The sequence below is a fragment of the Chenopodium album genome, chromosome 2, assembly GCF_948465745.1.
Source record: "Chenopodium album chromosome 2, dcCheAlbu1.1, whole genome shotgun sequence".
Lineage (NCBI taxonomy): Eukaryota > Viridiplantae > Streptophyta > Magnoliopsida > Caryophyllales > Amaranthaceae > Chenopodium > Chenopodium album.
The window spans coordinates 2,382,751-2,402,017 of NC_137835.1; the positions used below are offsets into that span (position 1 = coordinate 2,382,751).

The following is a 19,267-nucleotide window of genomic DNA, read 5'->3' on the forward strand; positions in this document are numbered from 1 at the left end:
TTACAAGTCATCCATGGAATGTTTTTATAATAAAAAATGGAGGAGCTGTATTACGGTAAACATTAAGTTAAATTGAATAAACTCAAGTTGAGAGCAACTTTTTGAAAGTGGGATAGTGTGAGAGAGTTGATTAATTCTGACTAATTTTGGTCAGCAAAATGGAGAAACAATGCCCACCACCACATAATATACATACGTACACACAACATCCCACAAACACACCCACCCACCCACCATCGCATAAGATAATCCTTGTACATAAGTTGAGGTGATGGGATACCGGCATCGTTCCCATCTCGTGTCTATGAATTCTAAGGATCAAATCTCATGAGACTCATTTGAAGAGGGATTACAAAATATAATCCTTATACTCTCTCTGTTATTCTAAGTACTCTATCTGCCCTAAAATACTTAATACTTTTTATGTATCTAAATATTAGACACACTTTTTTCAAATACTTTAGAGTACTATTTATTATCAACTTTTATTTTCACTAATAATCTACTTTGTACAATGTTATTTGCTTCACTTTAAATCCAAATCAAACATGTGAAGAAAACCATAAAATTGTACTATCTCGGCTTCTGAATATGCACTCAATTTCTCCATTTAAAAAAAATAAATAAATAAAAAATTAAAAGCCTTGTTCTAAGGACATTTATAAGTTATTTAATGAACTTAAATAATTTTTAGAAATTCATTACATTGTTCTTCTTAGTTATAAATTTGATTAAAATTTATAAGAGCACATACTAAACTTAACTTAGGACCTGTACTCTTTGACTTAAATTCAGTTCTTAATTTCCTTTTTTCATAAACAGTTCAGTTCAGTTCAGCTTAGTTTAGTTTAATTCAGCCCAGTTCATCAAATCAAAACAGACCCTTGGTACTAAAACTTTCCTCCATTTTGTTTTACTTGCAACAGTTTTATTGACATTCACATCTGTTGATGCATAGTGTCAACAATACATATCTTTAATTATAATTCAGAATTATAAAATTGATATTATGAAAATATATATTGAGATGAATCTAATACTCCGTAAAACATCTCTTAACTATAAAGTACTTTTACCTTACATATTAATAACTAAACAAAGTCAAACGATTAGACAATTTATTCTCTACTTTATATCAAAGCGTTACAAATAATATGTAATGGGGTAGTATATGAACAGTGACAAATACCAAACTATTGCGAATAAAATGAAACAGATAAGGAGTTAATAATTCTCATACTAGTGATACAACTCCCCTTCTCAATTCCTCTCATAACTCCTAAAAGAACTTGTATTCATTAGAGATGTGGTCTTTAACAAAGATGAGAAAGAAAAAAGTACAATTAAATTAAACAAAATCAAATTGGCAGAGACAAATATTCTTGCTGTGCGGCTTGTAATAAATTTAATCCATCACCCAAAAAAAAATTAAAAAAAAAAGAGGAGTATTTATTTGCCTCTTCTTCAATTCAATTCTCTCTCATCACTTTAATTTCTCTCACACAAAAACACACACACACTACACTCATCCATCCATCCATCACATAAAAAGCAAACAAACGCAGACAAACAACTTCTAGTCATAGAGAGAGAAACCTAACTCATTTCAGACATTCCTTTTTCTCTCCTTTTTCAAAAAAAAAAAACAATTTCACCTCTACTTTTAATCTTAATTTAAACACCACTTTTTTTTTTTTTTTTTTTGGGTCTTCTGCTTCTTCTTCATCTGTTCATGGACACCGCTCAATGGCCTCAGGTATATATTCCACTTTATTGGTAGATAATAAAGACTAGATCTTTATTACCTTTTTGTTTTTCTTGTGTTTTTTTCTTTTGTAATATACAAGTAATTTGTTTGAGATTTTATACTTGTATAAATTATATAAAGGAAATAAATAAAGTTTTCATCTTTTGAGTTTTGGCTAGGAAAAAAGGATTAATTTGTTATTATTATCATATCATCTGCTGCTACTGCTGCTATAATCCTGCAAAAGTGAATTTTGTTTTTAAAAAAAAAAAAAAAAAGTTCTTTTTTTTGTTGGGGTTTGTTGTTTTGGTTGTATGTCACCTGTCTTCATCTTAATTTGTTTTTGCTTTGACTAACTTTGTTGGATCTTGAAGCTAAACAATCTTTACCTTTTATTTTCCTTCTTTTTTGTTCACTTTAATTTTAATTCTTTGGCACCTTTTTATTTTTTGTGTGTTATTATAGGAGATATTAGTGAAACCAATGGAAGAAATGATCCCCAATACATGCTCATCCTCAGCAACAGCCCAAATTACAAACATAAACACCAATATCAGTAACACTAACAACAATAGCAATAACAACAACAATTCAAAACCAAGTTCTACTTCTTTAGAGAGGAAAGTAAGGCCTCAAAAAGATCATGCCGTAAATTGTCCGAGGTGCAATTCAACCAACACCAAATTTTGCTACTACAATAATTACAGCCTTACTCAACCAAGGTACTTCTGCAAGACTTGTAGAAGGTATTGGACCGAAGGCGGTTCTTTGAGAAACATTCCTGTTGGTGGTGGTTCTAGAAAGAACAAGAGATCGTCAACCTCATCTTCATCGCCGTTGTCGTCGAAAAAGATATCTTCTCATGATTTGGTTGCTGCTCAACACCAATCACACCATTTTGTTCATCAAAACCCTAATAACAAGATCCACCCTCATCATCATCATCATCAACAGCTTCATAATTTGCATCATCAAGGTCAAGATTTAAACCTGGGGTTTCCACCAAATCAGCAAGAATTCAGAAGTCTTTCTGAATTCATGCAATTGCCTAGTATTGAAACTACAAAACCCCAAATGCCAAATTCTGCCAATACTAATACTGGTACTAATGGTAGTAGTGCTACTCCTAATCATCATCTTTCAGCTTTGGAGCTTTTGAATGGTCTTACATCCTCTAGGGGGCTAACCCCTTTCATGCCGATGCCGGTCCCGGCTCCGGATCATCCCAATGGCAACGGTGTTGGTGGCGGTGTCTATCCATCCGGGTTTCCCTTACAAGATTACAAGCCGAGTTTGAATTTTTCGCTTGTAGAAGGTCTTGGAGATGGGTATGGGAGTATACAACAAGGAGAAGTGCAGCAACATCAACAAGTAGTATCTGATCATCAACAACAAACAGCTAATGGAAGGCTTTTGTTTCCTTTTGAAGATTTAAAGCAATCAACTAGTGGTGATCATAATAATACTAATAGTAATACTAACAATAATAGTGGTGATAATCATCATGAACAACAAAATGGTGAACAAGGAGATGTTTCAACACCTGGGTATTGGAGTGGCATGTTGGGTTCTGGAGGATCTTGGTAGCTTTACTCAATATTTGCACAAATTATGGAGTATTAATATGGTTTTTTCCTTTTTCTTTTTCTCTTTTTTTACTTAATTTTCTTGTTTTAAATCTCTTAAATCTGATCCATCTCCTTTGTTCTTTTAGATTTTCTTAATGGGGTGATATCTGATATGACTTGTTTTGAGGGTTTTTTTTTTTTTTTTTTCTTTTCCAAAAAAAAAAAAGAGCTAACAGATAATAGGGATACAATATGGGTTTATGATTTCTCTTAATTTCTGATTAGCTTGTTAATTAATTTCTGATGATTGTGTGATTTTGAAGTGGGAAAAAAATTAGTTTTTTGCTTTACAAAAAAAAAAAAAAGGAAAAGCCCATAATTTTTGAGGGGCTTTGCCCATATACCATGTTAAGCAAAGTTAATTAGCTTAGCTTATGGTGTTTGTCTTGTATTGGAAGAGGAATTTTTCCAGATGATGTTGCATCAGTGTCTTATTGTCATTGGTTGGCTTGCTATATATGGAGGAAAATAGTTTAATTATCATTGTATTTAATTACTATAATTTGGTAGTTTTTGTATTGAGAGTACTTGTTTTTTATCAAAGGGTTTGTATGTTGATACTAATTAATTAATGAATTAATTACTATTACTCATAATTAATGATGAAATTCTATGCTTTTGTTTTATTCACCGTTTTTATTGATTTGTTTTGAAATTTTTAATGATGATATATGATTATCTAAATAAGCATGTACAGATCTCCAAAATGATTTTTCTTTGAAAAACAAAAAATTAAAAAAACAAAAAGAGAAAAAAAATAAATGAATAAAAGTGGAGGTCAGATCATGTGTGCTCAACAATATGATTGTATTTGTATTCTCTTTCCCTTGTTTTATGAGTTCATGCTAGGAGGTTTAATAACAAGGAGGCCCCATTTTTAAGGTCAAGTGTGAGATTTTTTGCAGCTATTAATTAAAGCATATTTTGTCCATGATAATGAAAGGAGCTTAAATAAAGCAATTAAAGCCCATAAAAAACCAAAATAAATAAGAGTAAAATTAAAATCCCAGGTATGATTTCTCATGACTTCACATGGGGCTTTCCAATAAAGTGTTAGTGTCTTTGATGTTAGACAGCTCTTCTCTCTTTCAAGTTATATAATTAAGTGTAAGTCTTATTTTGTTGTGCATTTTTAGATTTGGGGATGATATATCTTTCCCGAGAAGGCCGTATAATTTAGTGATGAACGCTATATCTATCTGAGTGGGTACGGAGTATTAATTACATAGTCGAACCACCACTATTAGTACTAGCTCCACTATCATCAAATTACAAGTTCAAATATGTACAAATGTAAATTTATAATGCTGGTTTCACCTACTAAAATTTCTATATCCAAACACTAGTCATTTTCCTTCCTCCCTTGGTTCAACAAGTACCACTACCCATAATACTATTCCTATTGAGTGTGGATTTTGAGTAATTAATATCAACATTTTTTTTTTTTGGCTTAAAATTTTTTCATATTTGTATATTTTAGAGATTGTGTGAAAGATCTGACAAAGACCCTCCTGTTTTTTGGTCTAACAGGTGGGAAGGGGGTGCTTACTGGACCCACAAACATTCTCCTAGGGTAGTGTGCCTAAAGGAATAATCTTGCCCACTTAATGGATCCATCTAGATCTAGACCTTCTAATGTGATAATTTTTTATTTATATCCTAATTATATAATTATTACTTCAATTATACAACATACAATCAATATTATTATACTAGTATATACTCAGTTATTAGTCACTAGTATATTTTATTAAAGAAAAGCATTTGATCATCAGATAGGTTCATTATACAGGTCAATCTAACTCGAGTTAGCGGAGAAGGCGGTCCCTTACTATACTGTGGGTATTAATGTAGAAAGTGTGTATTTGTTTGCTGTTATCCACCAGATAATGCTGAGCGTAACAAGTGGGTAATTGTTGAGAGAGAGAGAGAGAGAGAGAGAAAGAGAGGCATGCAACATGATATGCAGTTCCCCACCTCATGATGATGATGAATTCATAGGGAGTTGCTTTTTCTTGTTTCTTACTCCTTGGGTTTGTCTTGTCATTTCCACTGCATTTCATTTTCATTTTTCAGGAATTTTTGTTTACAAATTAAATATGGAGGATTATATGAATATGATATTATCTGAAAACAAGAATTTTTATATTTGTGGTAAAAAAGACAGCTTCAACATGCAATTTTATAGAATGTGTTTAGCTATTTTCTGAAAAATGGTTGTTTTTTAGAGGTTTTGTGACCTAAGGTCGAATATCTGTTTGATCAAATGGAGACAAATGTTTATAGTACGTACATTTCAAGTTTAGCACCCCAGTCTCCTATCGTCCTATGAATCGTACGTACTAAAGAAAAAGAATAGAGAGAAAGGCCAGAAGGCTGATTTTGGTTTGTTGTATTGGGAATCAACATTTATTTGTCTACCATTTAGAACTACTCTCTCCATCTATTCAAAAAAAAAAAAAAGAACTAATCTCTCCGTCCCTCTTTATTTGCCCTATATTCAAAATATACACTACAGCGTAATTATAAGAGTTGTTACTCTAAAATTTCACCTTTATGAGTTTAAAGTTGTGGTAAATGTTATATGTAGGACTTGTTTTCTTTAACTAGTTGTTTAAGATACTTATTACTTATTCTTTAATAGATTCATATTAAATTAGACTAGATAAAAAACATTCAGATCAAAACTTTTAATCATCATTTACTTATTGTTAAATATTGTTAATTGCGCGTCAAAAAATCATGAAAATTATTTATATATTTGAAAAGTTCATAATGAGAGGACTCTAATAAGATCCATTTAATAATATGAGTATTTATCTATATAGATTAATACTATTAAAATGTGGTTAAATCAAATCAAACCAAATAAAAAAATTCAGATCAGACCTTATTAAAATCAAACCGAGTCTCTTTGTTTAGGTGAAGAGAACAAGTTAATATAGGACACATTTTTAGGGGAAACTCAAAATTGAATATGAGGCAAATAAATAAAGACGGGTGAAGTAGTCAGGGACTTGGGAATAGAGAGTAATTTAACAACTCCTAGGATGGGCAAAATAGTCATTTCCGAACCCATGACCGCTCATACTGTCATACACCATGATAACCACCACAATGTTGAAAGCCGACCTGATACTTAGAGGTGACAATTCAGATACTAAGCTGGGTTTGTTGAGGTCGGGTTGGATTTATATTAAAGTTGGGTTAAAATATGAATCGTTTTTTTTTTTTTTTTTTTGTCAAGCCAAATTGAATCCTGAAATTCTTGACATCTCTACCTAGTAGCTAGATGAAGTAGGTCTTTTTAAGTCGATATATGTCTCCTTTTTTCCTTTTTTGAAGAAGCTACGTGATACCACGATAGGTTGATAGAAATGAGCAATGAGCGGGAACTGTATATAACCCATAGAGTTGGAAATACTTCATATAATTGGTAGGAATAAAGTCCTTTTAGAATACATTTTATAGATAGTAAAAAAGATGCTTGACCTTTCGAAGGGATAAGATTGCACACATTTGAACAATTGAACTTGTTAAAGACTTAAAACTCTATCGATCAGCTCTTATGATTAAGAGAGTCAGCCAATTGAGGGAATGATTAAGAGATCATAGACTTTAGTGTGGATGTCAATGAAGAGAATTAGTATGGAAAAAGGTTAATTCCATTGAAGAATACTCAAGTATTTCTCGTATAATAATTGAACTTAAGTTTAAACGAAATCAAGAAAAAAAAAAGTTACGGTAAGATAAAGGTGGTATGCCAATAATCGTTCTAGAACTCATTGTAACATTATATTAATTTCTAAATTGCACCTTTTCTGTTAATTTTTACTCTTTGTAACTGCCAAAGGGCAAACACTCTTTACGACTTTACATAATCATCTATTAATCTATACATAAGACTTTGACTTAATTATATTAAGTGAAAAATTAATACTCGTACCAAGTATGATACTATATGTAACAAGTGGGTTTATATATTTTATGATAAAGTATATGATTATTACATTTGAAGATCGATTATATTTGATAATTAATCACGTATTGAAAAAAATAATATTTATTGAAAGATTATTACTGAATATAGATATTAGTAATGATATATAAAGTGAGACAAAATAATCAAAGTAGAAAAAAGCTGTGATTTTACATATCAATGAAGTTGGATTCCTTATGCTTTAATTTATATGCTCTACAGTCTACGCTGATGCTTTCAGCTTTCGAACTACGGAGATAGGGCGATAAGATTTTGTAGAGATATCTAGCTTTTTATCAATTAAATTAGGTCCCCCTACACTCAATTGATTCGTATATAATTATTGATGCAAACTTGACAATAATATGGAGTATGATTTAAACAACACGAACCGAACAGATTTCGACAGAGTAGAACATACCAAAATAGTCAACAGTTTAAAAGATCAAGGTCTAAAACGGTTACAAGTTTTTAATTGATTTTCACCGAATAAAACTTATATTATTGATTTTTATTTTACTAATTAACCGGGGAAGAATAAAATGCATATTTTAAAATCAATTTCATTTTAATGTTTCCCTATCAAAAACCTTATACGTATATATTGTCTTTATTACCGCCAGAAAAATTGATCTCCCTGAATTACTCTGACCTTAAAAAAGATTGTAGTGGTTCTGTGAAAGGGATGTATGAGAAAAAAATTATCTTATGATGATAGATGGGGAAATAATTTTGGGACCTAAGAGCCAAAGATTCACAACAAGATTTTATTTTTGTAAAACATGATGTACGGAATTAGCCTATAGAGAAACTTATAGCATCACTATGAAGTATGAAACGGATAGAGTAAATTAATGTATACTCCCTCCGTTTTATAATAATTGTCACGATTAGGAGTGTACATATCTTAATAAAAATATAGAGTAGACTTGTGGGCTTTAATAATATAATATATAGTAGTTCGTATGAGAAATAATACTCGTAGAAAAGTAGAGAGAGAAAAAAATTAATAAGAGAGATAACAAAAAGTGTTGTAATTATTATGAAACAGATATAAAAGAAAAATGTTGCGAATAATACAAAACGAAAGGAGTATGAATCTTATGTTTATACTGTTTTTTTTTTTTTTTTTTACATCAATAAAACACATAAATGGAAAATCAAGTAGTAAAGAGAACCCAAAATACATAATTAATAATCACCATAAAGCATTAAAAGTGTGTGTATGTCCATACTTAGCTTAAGCAACTTTAGTTTAAACACTAAAGAAAGACTAATTTAATGGTGAGATGGTGGGGAAGTTAAACTTTCATACGTACTTGTTTAGATTATTATTTGACATACTTGTATAGATTATAGAAGTATATACTCACATCAAATAGTGAAATGTGGCATGCTTAATCGGGACAAAGGTGAGATTATCTTATTGTATAATAAATAAAATAAAATTAATAGATTCTTCATTCTCTAATTTCAAAGGTTTTAATAAGATGACAAAAGATGAAGCTCTTCTCTTATGGAAAAAAAATTCAATGCACTTTTTATATCTGTATATACTCGATTAATAGTAATGTATCATGGTTGATCGAGGAAGATGAGCAACTCTCAACTTATTACTTAATTTAAAATGGGAAAGGATCATTTCTATTTTGGATCAACTAGTGAGCTCTCAAGTCTTGAGCACCTTCTAGCTCAAGTTCAAGCTTTCCGAGGTGGTGCGTATCGAGTTCTACTATGGCCCTTTTACACCCTAAGTTCCATACAGCAAAGAACATTGGCAAGCCTAAAATAATCAAAAGCTAAATTTACCGATTGCCTGCGACAATGGTAAACACTTTTACATATGGATATTGCCTCACCTATTCTATCCTTTGATGCTGACATTAATAGACAAACATGTTTATTTCATGAGTAACTAGTTCATGCAATCAGCAGACAGGCAGTCCAAAAACGCGTATAAGACATATCAGCTCAGGTACTTGATATTGCCATTGACCACTTAGCCAAAATTTTGGTTATACACCCTTTCCATTATAAAAATGACACCATTATATGCAAAACAATTAAGAATCATACAATAGCAGATTATGGAAGTGAGAAATCTTTAATCAGTTTTCTCCATTAATTCCAAATATACGAACCCTGTGCATATGAGGGAACTTGGCAACCACAAGCACAAAAACAGCAAGAGTGTTGAAGAAAAGCATTGGGTTCTGATAGTCAGTTGTGTGCGATGCAATCAAGTACCTGTGAGAAAATAGACATCCGTAGTAAATACTTGGTTCTACAAGCAAAGTTACGCGAGAGATACCACTTTGGAATCAACAAATAGAAGTATGAAGTACTATGATAAAAATGTCTGGAAAAAGCCGTCACTTGTGCTGTAATTAGTAATGAATAATGAATGGATTTTCTCATACTTTGCATATCCTCACTTCAAATTACTCTAGGATTAGAATTTCTAACATACGATTACTTGAATCACGTGATGGAAGAAGGATAGAAATAACACAGCTTGTATTAAAGGTTACGTTTTATAAAATCACACCATATTGTTGAATAAGAGAGGCAGGGCAAATATGTAAGACAACTAATTTCACACATAAGAAATAGTTCAACAATAGTAACTTCTAACAACTACAAAGTGTTCCATTACCAAGCAACATATAAATGACATATTATAACCACCCAATCCTCTTGCTTTAACTAGGGAAAAGAAAAACTTTTTGTTAGTCACTCAGTTAGATGGCAAATGGTGAGAACCAAACAATTGCACCCGTCAACCAAGTGTTCACAAATATTATCAAATCATAATGCTGTATGATATCTTACTATTATCTGTAACCATTAAAATGACCAATCACAAAAGAAATTTTATCACTTTTAAGGAAATAAACTATAGGCTTCATATCATAAATGACAGACAAAGTCAAACGAATCTTCAATAAATTGAGAACTGCTGAATAGATAGCTTAAAAAACGCTTCTCGAATTACACTGCCCAAATCGTTAACGCTTGAAGTTAATTGACCTTTCTATGTTGCTTGGATAGTCCAACTCAGTAGTTCACCTTAAGCATCTGTGTCAAGCATTTAATACTCTAACATGGAATGGAGAACTGGAGGCTTGACACTTCATTTTGGACCCCAAACATGGAAAATTTTCATATGACAGCCAAGTCCGAGTATCATAGATTGTTAAAATGTCAATTAGGACTTATTTTCTACTCCGGTATGACTAATGTAGCAACAGGTTAAACACCAGCCTAAGCTTTTAAAGGCGCATCATTCATGAGTTTTTGGTAATTGATGTAGTATATAAATAAATACTTCGTAATATATTGTGGGATTTTCTGCTCACAAGTACAATCACTAGAAAATTGACATAAAACTATCCTGCCACATTAATAATCAGTGCAACTTGAAGTACTGTGTCTAGGTCTCTAGGACTCTAGGTGAATCGAATGACTCAGAGGGGGCAACCAATGCTACCACACCTGACAAAGGCTTAAAGGCTTACATTTCCCAGATATCTGCCTTCAGTCACAACCAGATAAGCAGCAGATTGCCAGAATCTTCTAATAAAGTTGACAAACAATTGTTCCTTCCTATGAGTAAGGTCGAAAAGTTTGAATGTGCCTGTAGCAAGGACGAATCTACGGAGGGATTAACAGGGGCCTCCCTGCGAGTTTGTGTAATACATATATAAAATGTCAGCTCGAGATTGCAACCTGGGTTCTGGCATAATGGTTCTTGGATGGAAGTCAATCATATCCTAAACTACCTAAAAGACATGTTCTAGCCTCCTCAACCTTGTGTTTTCTTCTCTCAATGGCTAACAGCTGAACACTACCCTTTTGTGCTCCAGCATCACCCCCTCCCCCCGCCCCCTAAAAAGTAAATCAGTTGGCTTCACCCCTAGCACAAGAATACAACTTACAGAACAAACAAGGCGAAAACTTGAAATAGACTCATTCCTACATATGTCTGTTCTATATTTCTGACATTTAGAGTTTATATGATTTTAAAGATACTCACAATACCACAGGAATAACGGTGAGAAATTTCCTATTCCGAGTAAGCTGCTGGCCATTTTCAATCTGCTCCCACCAAGTCAACCCATTGTAGATACCTTGATCATCAGAAAATGGTGTGCCTTTCTTCCAATGAAAGCAGTGATAAGTGACCTGAGTGAAAGAGCAAAAGCGGAATGCATTAATAAAACATGTTCAAGAAATGTGTAAACATTTTTCTTCTACCAACCAACACGGTTAATTACCATCCAAATATCTTCCCACTCTTTACAACTGAACAAAAAATCAACCAGCATAGAGCAAACAGTATAAAAACTACAAATGCATCTAATAGTCATCTCAGAAATCAAGAAGACGCGAGCCAGAGGAGCCACAGAAGAGATATGCTCAATTGCAGAATTCAGTATAACTGTTGGTAGTTGAGTTGAGTTTAAATAAAGAAGAACAATTGAACAAATGATTAGTCAGGCTCATGAACCTCAGGATAATTGAACTTGCAAGGCAATCTGATCATGATTACCCAAAGTCAAAATAAAACAACAATCACCGCGATCACTAAAACCCGCAAAATTCAGTTAATCAGTCACCTCTATGGCACAGTTTACTTGACCAATATACAATTTTCAGATCAAGTAATTAGATTTCTTGGGTATTGTTTACTCAGCAAATTGAATTCCACATAATCTCAACAAGCGAGCATAATCATTCATCAAACAATATTAATCCAATCTACTTTTCCAAGGCAGAATTTTTTTAGGGTTTATACCATTCTAAAACTAAATCTTCCACATAAATAAACAAATCTTCCCTAATCCCCATACATTCAAAACAACCAAATTTCCAATTTTGCGCCCCTTTTCTTTATCATCAAATACACCCAAATATACCCATTAATCCTTGATTAATCAGAACCCCAGAAAACAGAGATCCAAACCCAGAAAAACAAAACAAAAATACAATCAAAGAAATCGGGAAAAGGGGATTAAATTAAACCCTAAAAAATAATGGGAGGAGAGAGAAACTTACGAGAAAATGAGAAAGATGAACAATGGTCCAAGCCATACCAGCAGAACAACCAAGGAGAGAGAGAGCAAGAAGCCATGAGAAGAAGAGAATGAGAATGTAGGTAGTCCATACACCTGGATACGTCATCCACTCTGTATTCTTATTCACTTCTTTCGATGCTTCTGCTCTCACATACATCAATTTCTTCTCCATTTTTCTTGTTCAAATTTTCTGGGTTTTTTGTTTCAGATTTTGTATAAACTATAAATATCAAATAAAGGGTATAAGAAGATTTTGATTTCTAAGTTTAGGGTAGGATATATTTGAAGGTCGATTTCCAGGATTAATCTTATTCAGTCTTCTACGAAAATACAAGTATATTAATTGTAGATTGGCTCAACAAACTGTACTAAAAATCTAAAATAAGAATTGAGGTGCAAATGTGCAATTAACTTCAAAGTCCACACGGTGTAGCCGTATAAGAATGAATAATTTTGGTGTCGGTTATCAACTTATCAACCCGATTGGGCAATTTTTAGTTAAATAGTTTGTCAAATAATCCATAATTCTTATATATAAAGAAAAGAGTGGAAGCATGTATTATAACTAAACAAAGATAGATGTAGCCGTAGCATACTAAAATTAGCGATAGGATTGGGGTTAAGTAAAATACAAGAGTTATGCAAAATGTCAAAATTTTGTGTATAGAGTTGTTTTGTTTTGACAAACTGTTATAATTGTTGTAGATGAGATTTGACAAATTCCGTTGCCTTTAATTTTATTGCATCATTATACAATTTTCTAGGAGTAAGTCGAGAATCTCTTTTTTTTTTTTGTAGAGCTATGTTTATTTTGAATTGATTTAAGTGTATAAATAAATTGTGTTTGCTTCTCTCCCTCATAAACATAGCTCTAAAAGTTACCAATAGTGATTTGGCCAATAGTAGCCCCAATTTTCCTTTTTTTTTTTAGTTAGTTCTTAAGTTTATGTCCATAACAAAGTTCATTCTCTCTATCAAAAGAAGTTTCAATCCATATATCGAGTTTTATCTCTAACTTTCTTTTATAAAGGGTTGAGGGTCATTATTCTTTATGTTCCACTACAAAATATAAATTAGTTCATTGATAGATACTTGACTGTTCAATTTTTTCATCTGCATTGAATCAAATCAAGGCCAATTAAAAATGCAACTAATCATGTATTCCTTGTGAAATGAAGTATGAAACAACAAATTAAAGAACGAGCAAAATTGTAGGACCTTATCTACAACAATCATCATAACTTCTACATATTGTGTTTCTCTTAAAACTTTAATCCACTATAAATATAAACATTTGCATTAGTTTTTGAATTACACAAACTCAAGCATAATCGGGTTTCATTCATCTTCACATCCCAGTCTTCTGCTTTCTTCATGGTATAGAGCGATTGAGATGCTCATAGGAGCACAATTCAGTCTCATATGCTTTCATAGAAGTAAAATTAGAGGGTTAGAGCACTAAAAACTCCAAACTAAATTGGAAAAGTTGGTGATTAGAGCCAATATACACTAAAGTAACTCCAAACTGAACACACATAGCTTCACTTTTGAGCGTTGCAACTAGAGTGGACCATGTTCACCTAACACGTACAACCACAACAATCATAAGTAACTACAAGTATTATTAGAAGAAGCCATGCATTTTGCGAAAAATCATACGAATTTCTTAATGTTGAATGAAATCAGTTAGAAGAAACACAACTACATGTTGGAGATTTTGTGTTTAACAAGGGTCACAAAGAAAGCAAACAAAATAAACTGGTAAAATCTTCGAGGCGTGAACGGAATCGCTTTCCCAAAAGTATAATTCCGACCCTATACTACAACCGGGTTTCACGGAAATTTACTTAGGAGATACAACGAAGAACAATTGCAATCACAAGTAGGATGATTACTATACAATGTAGATAAGTGTATGTGATTTGTGATGATAAATATAGAGTTTGCAAAAGACCTTCAAGAGAAAAACTAAGTTTCGGATATGTTCACTGAACATATTTATATATAAAGCAAAAGAAACCAACAGTCACAAAGTAACTGTCAAACAACCAAGCAAAACTAACGAGAAAACCGTCAGTTTCTAAACTCCTCTGACACGCGCCCGATCGGGCCGGCCACTGCCCGACCGGGCGGCAGAGACGATTTCTAGAACTGATCCTCGCGCCCGATGGGGCGAGCACCACCCAGATCGGGCGGTAAACCGGGCCAGCTGCTACTACTTCTCTAAACCGTGAAGTGTTCTGCCTTCTTTCAACCTTTTTACCAAGGTTAATTAATCTTGTTATTTGCTTTAATAATCTTGTTTAATTAATCTACAACACCATATCCTAAGTAAATTAATTAATTACATGAATTTTGTCTCCAATTCTCAAAATAATTCAACACTACACAATTCAATTTGTGGGGTCTAGTTTAATACTAGAATACAACAAACAATTTAGAGTAATGACATCGTTCCCCACTTCAGATCCCTCTAGTCTATCGATCAAATGTCATGGGGGCTCTTTGGGAGATTTCCCTATAACTCCTCCCCTTAGATGACTCCCCTTTACCTTACAAAAAAAAAACGAGACTTTTAAGAGAGATGTCAAACCAAACTTTTGATGAACAAGCCGAGCTTGATCTCACAAAGCCTAACCAGCTTCCAGCTGAAGTTCAAGCTTGCCTAGCTGACTAGCTGTGCCTTCAAGTTTCACTCGGCTCATATACACCATAGTGCATACCGCATACGTCAAAGATATATTAGCAAGCCCAAAATAAACAAAGCTGAATCTCACAACTGAGTAATGTGCAAAACGTCTACAATTGGCTATTGCTTTACCTATATGTTATGCCGACATGAATTGAAAAAGGTATGTCTTTCACAAGAAATCATTTCATGTAATCAGCAAATAAAATCAGAATGTTAATACGAGCATCCACTAATGAAAGTGAATATAAACACTTCGCCAAAATTTTGTTTAAAATACACCTTTCCACTATAAAACAATCAATATGTGCATAACAATCAAGGATCCTACAGGGTTACAGGCTTACAGCAGCTGAGACTGGAAGTTGATACTTAGAGAACTTTTAATCATTGTTCACCGTTAATCCCAAAAATTCGCACCCTATGCATACGAGGGAACTTGGCAACCACTAGCACAAAAACGGCAAGAGTGTTCAAGAAAAGCATTGGATTCTGGTAGTCTGTTGTGTGAGATGCAATTAGGTACCTGCAAGACACAGGACATAAGAATTTTTTACTACAAGCAAAGGGTACAAAAGAGAGTCCATAGTCATAAGACTTGTAACTTCCGACAACTATAAAAACAACAGTTTTCAGTCTCCTTTAGTGATACAGCAGGTAAGTGATAAGACTATAAACACCAAAAACATCTTACCTCCAACAAGGGAAAGCATAAATCACAGTGAGGCAGATGGCAATGGTGATTGATGACACAATCAAACATTTGTCCAAAATCACCAAAGTGTTCACAAAAAGCTATTCGTTCATAATAAAAGTTACAGGGTACCAATAACACAACCAAGCATGAAGCAATTCAATGTTAGAGAGGTCAAGACAGACAAAAATCATCAAGAGTTTGACTGAAAAAGGATGAGCAAAACTAATCATATAAAATTCCTCAAATTACAACACAGACAATTAGAATCGAAAAGCTCCACATCAGGGATCTTTAGAGTAGCTTGACAAAAGCAATTATCTGTGTCACAATGAGACAACCGATACTCTAACATGGGCATGGACACTTGACTATTCATTTTGGACCAAAAATCATGCAAAATTTTTCATAGAAAAACAAAATGAGAAACATAAATCTATCTATTCACATGTCAATCTTGTCGTAATTCTGTATATTGCAGTACTTGTCTTAAAGATAAGCTTTCTGCTTACAAAGATAGGCTAAAAGGACTGAGATAAAGAGAGAAGTCACCTGGTCAAATTTATGCACAAAGAACAGTGTCCAGACTGAAGCGAAATCTAACTAAGATGGGGTAACCAATACGGAAAAATACTACAACACTTGATAGGTAAAAAAAAAAACATATAATGCCACATAAAACAGATGATCATAGGCTCAGGTTTCATAGTTTCTTCATTCTGTCACAACCTGAAAATAAACAGATAACTGCCAGAATCTCATATCTAACAAAGTTGTAAACATTTTGTTCCTGCCTTATAGTAAGATGGAAAATTAATAGAAAAAACAAGTCAAACACTTAATTAAAGAGTAAACACATTCTTAAGGTAACTATGATGGCCTATATACTCACAACAACACAGGGACAACGGTGAAAAATTTCCTATTGCGGGTAAGTTGCTGGCCATTTTCAATCTGCTCCCACCAGGTCAATCCATTATAGATGCCCTGGTCTTCAGAGAATGGTGTGCCTTTCTTCCAATGAAAGAAATGATAAGTGACCTGAGAAAAAGTGAAATGCATTACTTCGAAATTTGATCAACAGATGATGAGATATGTAGGAAACAAAACAGTGGGGAAAAATGGTAAGGAAAATATGCTAGTAGCCAAAGCATCCAACGTGATGAAAATGAATATGTTAGCTAGTAGCCTAGCAATCATCATAAAACAAACAATTCTAGTACCCTAAGATAACAACCCAACTACATAAGCTTCTACACTATACCTCCCAGAAAGCATGCATTCATGAGCAGAGGTGCCACATGAATAATATGCTCCATGGAAGATTATATGTTTTCCAGAGTAAACATACATAAAGCTCTAGACAACTGAGTCTATATGAAGAGCAATATGATGCTTGATTTTGCTAGGCTGATCTACAAGATGGGAATTCATCATGATAAGTGAAGCGATATGAAATCAACAATTCTTCATCTGACACTGAGATCAACAACTGATGATGCTTTTGATATTCATCATGAATATCCGTAAACACTATCTTCATGATATAGTTTACTTGATAAGAAAATGAATTTCCCAATTTAGTAAAAGAACTACCAATTTAATTCATTTAGTTTTATTCACTAAGACTTGATATTCATCTACATAAACTTCATCACCGGTAACAAATCCATTATTAGTTACTCTCCGTCTTCCCAGGGGCATAATGGATTAATGGACATGCTGCCTAGCGATTCACTTGTCCAAAGAAAGATTCTATTGGATTTTGACTCAATTTAAAGAACTAAAGAGAGAGTATTATCTTCAAAAGCAATATTTCTCCCATGAATACACAAATTCCTTCCTTATTGCACTAATGCTCATACACCAATAGCTTGATTCCCATTCTTGCGATATTTTGTCTTAATTAGTGAAGATCATTAGAAAATGATTCGTCCTTAATTAGTTAAGTACTTAAGAAACCCCTTGTTACATCAAATTTTTCATAAGATATGCTACTATGCTAGCAACTGCATATTGAACAGTATCAGTACCCCCACCAACACTAACTTCTCAATAAGTGTAACTCCGAATTAATACCTCCTCTCCTTAATAATTGCAACACTTTGACTTGTATACTATTCAAACACACTTTGGTAATTAAAACTAATATAACATATTCATTAAAGTTAATAAATCACAATCATGTGCAATCTTGGTAGATTCATCACAAAGTACAATATTGCAATCTTGAGAAAGAAACTAAGTAAGAATCAAAGCCCAATTTCTGCCTTATTTTATTGGTGACTCAATAAAAAGTGATAAATTTCTTCCTATATTAATCAAGAGACCCTTTTAAATATCCAAAAAGGAAGTTCCCAGTACCCCACTAACATAGATTTCTTAAAACAAAGCTAAAGTGTCCAGATTTATTTAACAAGAAACAAAACCCAATTTCTAAATTCTTATACTACTTGTATTATGATTGGGTGATTATCAATTACAGTGAACCCTAAAGATCCAGCCTTTAAATAAATTTCAACTTTCACAATATCAACAATTAATCAAACATCTAAACAATCAAGAAAATGAGATAAAATAAAATCAAAAAAGGAGAGAAAAAGAAGCTTACCAAGAAATGAGAAAGATGAACAATGGTCCAAGCCAAACCAGAAGAACAACCGAGAAGAGAAAGAATAAGAAGCCAAGAAAAGAAGAGAATGAAAATGTAAATACTCCATAAACCTGGATAATCTACCCATTCTGTATTCTTATTCATTTCTTTTGCTGCTTCTCTTGTAACATACATTTTCTTCTCCATTTTCTTCTAGTTTTACCACTTTAAAGATTGAAAACTTATGAATTTTATGAAATTAATTTGATCCACTGTAATAGTGGGTGTTATTAATTTCGATTGATTTGGAAAATTGATGTTGCTTTTATTTTGTTTGCTAAAAAGATTGAAATGGGTGTTAACAATATAATATGGCCTATTTGGGAAAGAAGACAAGAAAAAGATTGATTTTTTTTCTAAATATATTAAGGATGAAGGATTTGGATTAATACTCCGTATTGTTTTCTAAAGGGGTTGATGGCAGGAAACTTCCTATTGTTAACTTCTTAATGTGGGTGTCATGGAATGCACTTTATTTGACTACAAGATTAGATATTTAGAAGAATAACTAAATTCTCTTATATAAATACCCTCAATGAAGATTATTCAATGATATATCCAATTATTCAAAGAGAATTATTCGACTTTAAACTCAATTTGTGTTTGAATTAGATTACTACTTGATTGATGTATCATACTAATATGCAATATATTCAATGACTTAAATTACAAGTATTCTAAACCATCCATTGTATACATCACCCAACTTGAAACATTTGATCAAATTTTAAAATGGAGATAGACTCGATAAAATCAACTGCACGAGGGTGTGAAGGCTTGACCATTTATTTGAGCACTC

General features: G+C 32.7%; 3 protein-coding genes across 3 annotated transcripts; 1 reads left to right on the forward strand and 2 right to left on the reverse strand.

Moving 5' to 3' along the window:
* Window positions 1-1,520: 1,520 nt before the first annotated feature.
* Window positions 1,521-4,017, forward strand: LOC145592723 (dof zinc finger protein DOF4.6-like). Its single transcript, XM_081649233.1, has 2 exons — window positions 1,521-1,756; window positions 2,213-4,017. Exons 1-2 carry the CDS (start codon window positions 1,733-1,735, stop codon window positions 3,332-3,334), a joined length of 1,146 nt encoding a protein of 381 aa, XP_081505359.1. The 5' UTR covers window positions 1,521-1,732; the 3' UTR covers window positions 3,335-4,017.
* A 5,322-nt stretch (window positions 4,018-9,339) lies between these two features.
* On the reverse strand, window positions 9,340-12,928 carry LOC145579289 (uncharacterized). The gene is made up of 3 exons (XM_081636542.1): window positions 12,413-12,928; window positions 11,391-11,539; window positions 9,340-9,601 (listed from the first exon to the last, which is right to left on the reverse strand). Exons 1-3 carry the CDS (start codon window positions 12,602-12,604, stop codon window positions 9,463-9,465), a joined length of 480 nt encoding a protein of 159 aa, XP_081492668.1. The 5' UTR covers window positions 12,605-12,928; the 3' UTR covers window positions 9,340-9,462.
* A 2,396-nt stretch (window positions 12,929-15,324) lies between these two features.
* LOC145579296 (uncharacterized) lies at window positions 15,325-18,898 on the reverse strand. Its single transcript, XM_081636553.1, has 3 exons — window positions 18,427-18,898; window positions 16,708-16,856; window positions 15,325-15,647 (listed from the first exon to the last, which is right to left on the reverse strand). Exons 1-3 carry the CDS (start codon window positions 18,613-18,615, stop codon window positions 15,509-15,511), a joined length of 477 nt encoding a protein of 158 aa, XP_081492679.1. The 5' UTR covers window positions 18,616-18,898; the 3' UTR covers window positions 15,325-15,508.
* Window positions 18,899-19,267: the final 369 nt, after the last annotated feature.

Excerpts from the sequence above, each read along its gene's own strand:
- LOC145579289 (XM_081636542.1), bottom strand. The coding sequence starts at position 12,604 with ATGGAGAAGAAATTGATGTATGTGAGAGCAGAAGCATCGAAAGAAGTG. Across the intron at positions 11,540-12,412 it reads TTCATCTTTCTCATTTTCTC|GTCACTTATCACTGCTTTCA; the intron begins GTAAGTTTCTCT and ends TCTTTCACTCAG. Across the intron at positions 9,602-11,390 it reads ACCGTTATTCCTGTGGTATT|GTACTTGATTGCATCGCACA; the intron begins GTGAGTATCTTT and ends ATTTTCTCACAG.
- LOC145592723 (XM_081649233.1), top strand. The coding sequence starts at position 1,733 with ATGGACACCGCTCAATGGCCTCAG. Across the intron at positions 1,757-2,212 it reads ACACCGCTCAATGGCCTCAG|GAGATATTAGTGAAACCAAT; the intron begins GTATATATTCCA and ends GTGTTATTATAG.
- LOC145579296 (XM_081636553.1), bottom strand. The coding sequence starts at position 18,615 with ATGGAGAAGAAAATGTATGTTACAAGAGAAGCAGCAAAAGAAATGAAT. Across the intron at positions 16,857-18,426 it reads TTCATCTTTCTCATTTCTTG|GTCACTTATCATTTCTTTCA; the intron begins GTAAGCTTCTTT and ends ACTTTTTCTCAG. Across the intron at positions 15,648-16,707 it reads ACCGTTGTCCCTGTGTTGTT|GTACCTAATTGCATCTCACA; the intron begins GTGAGTATATAG and ends TGTGTCTTGCAG.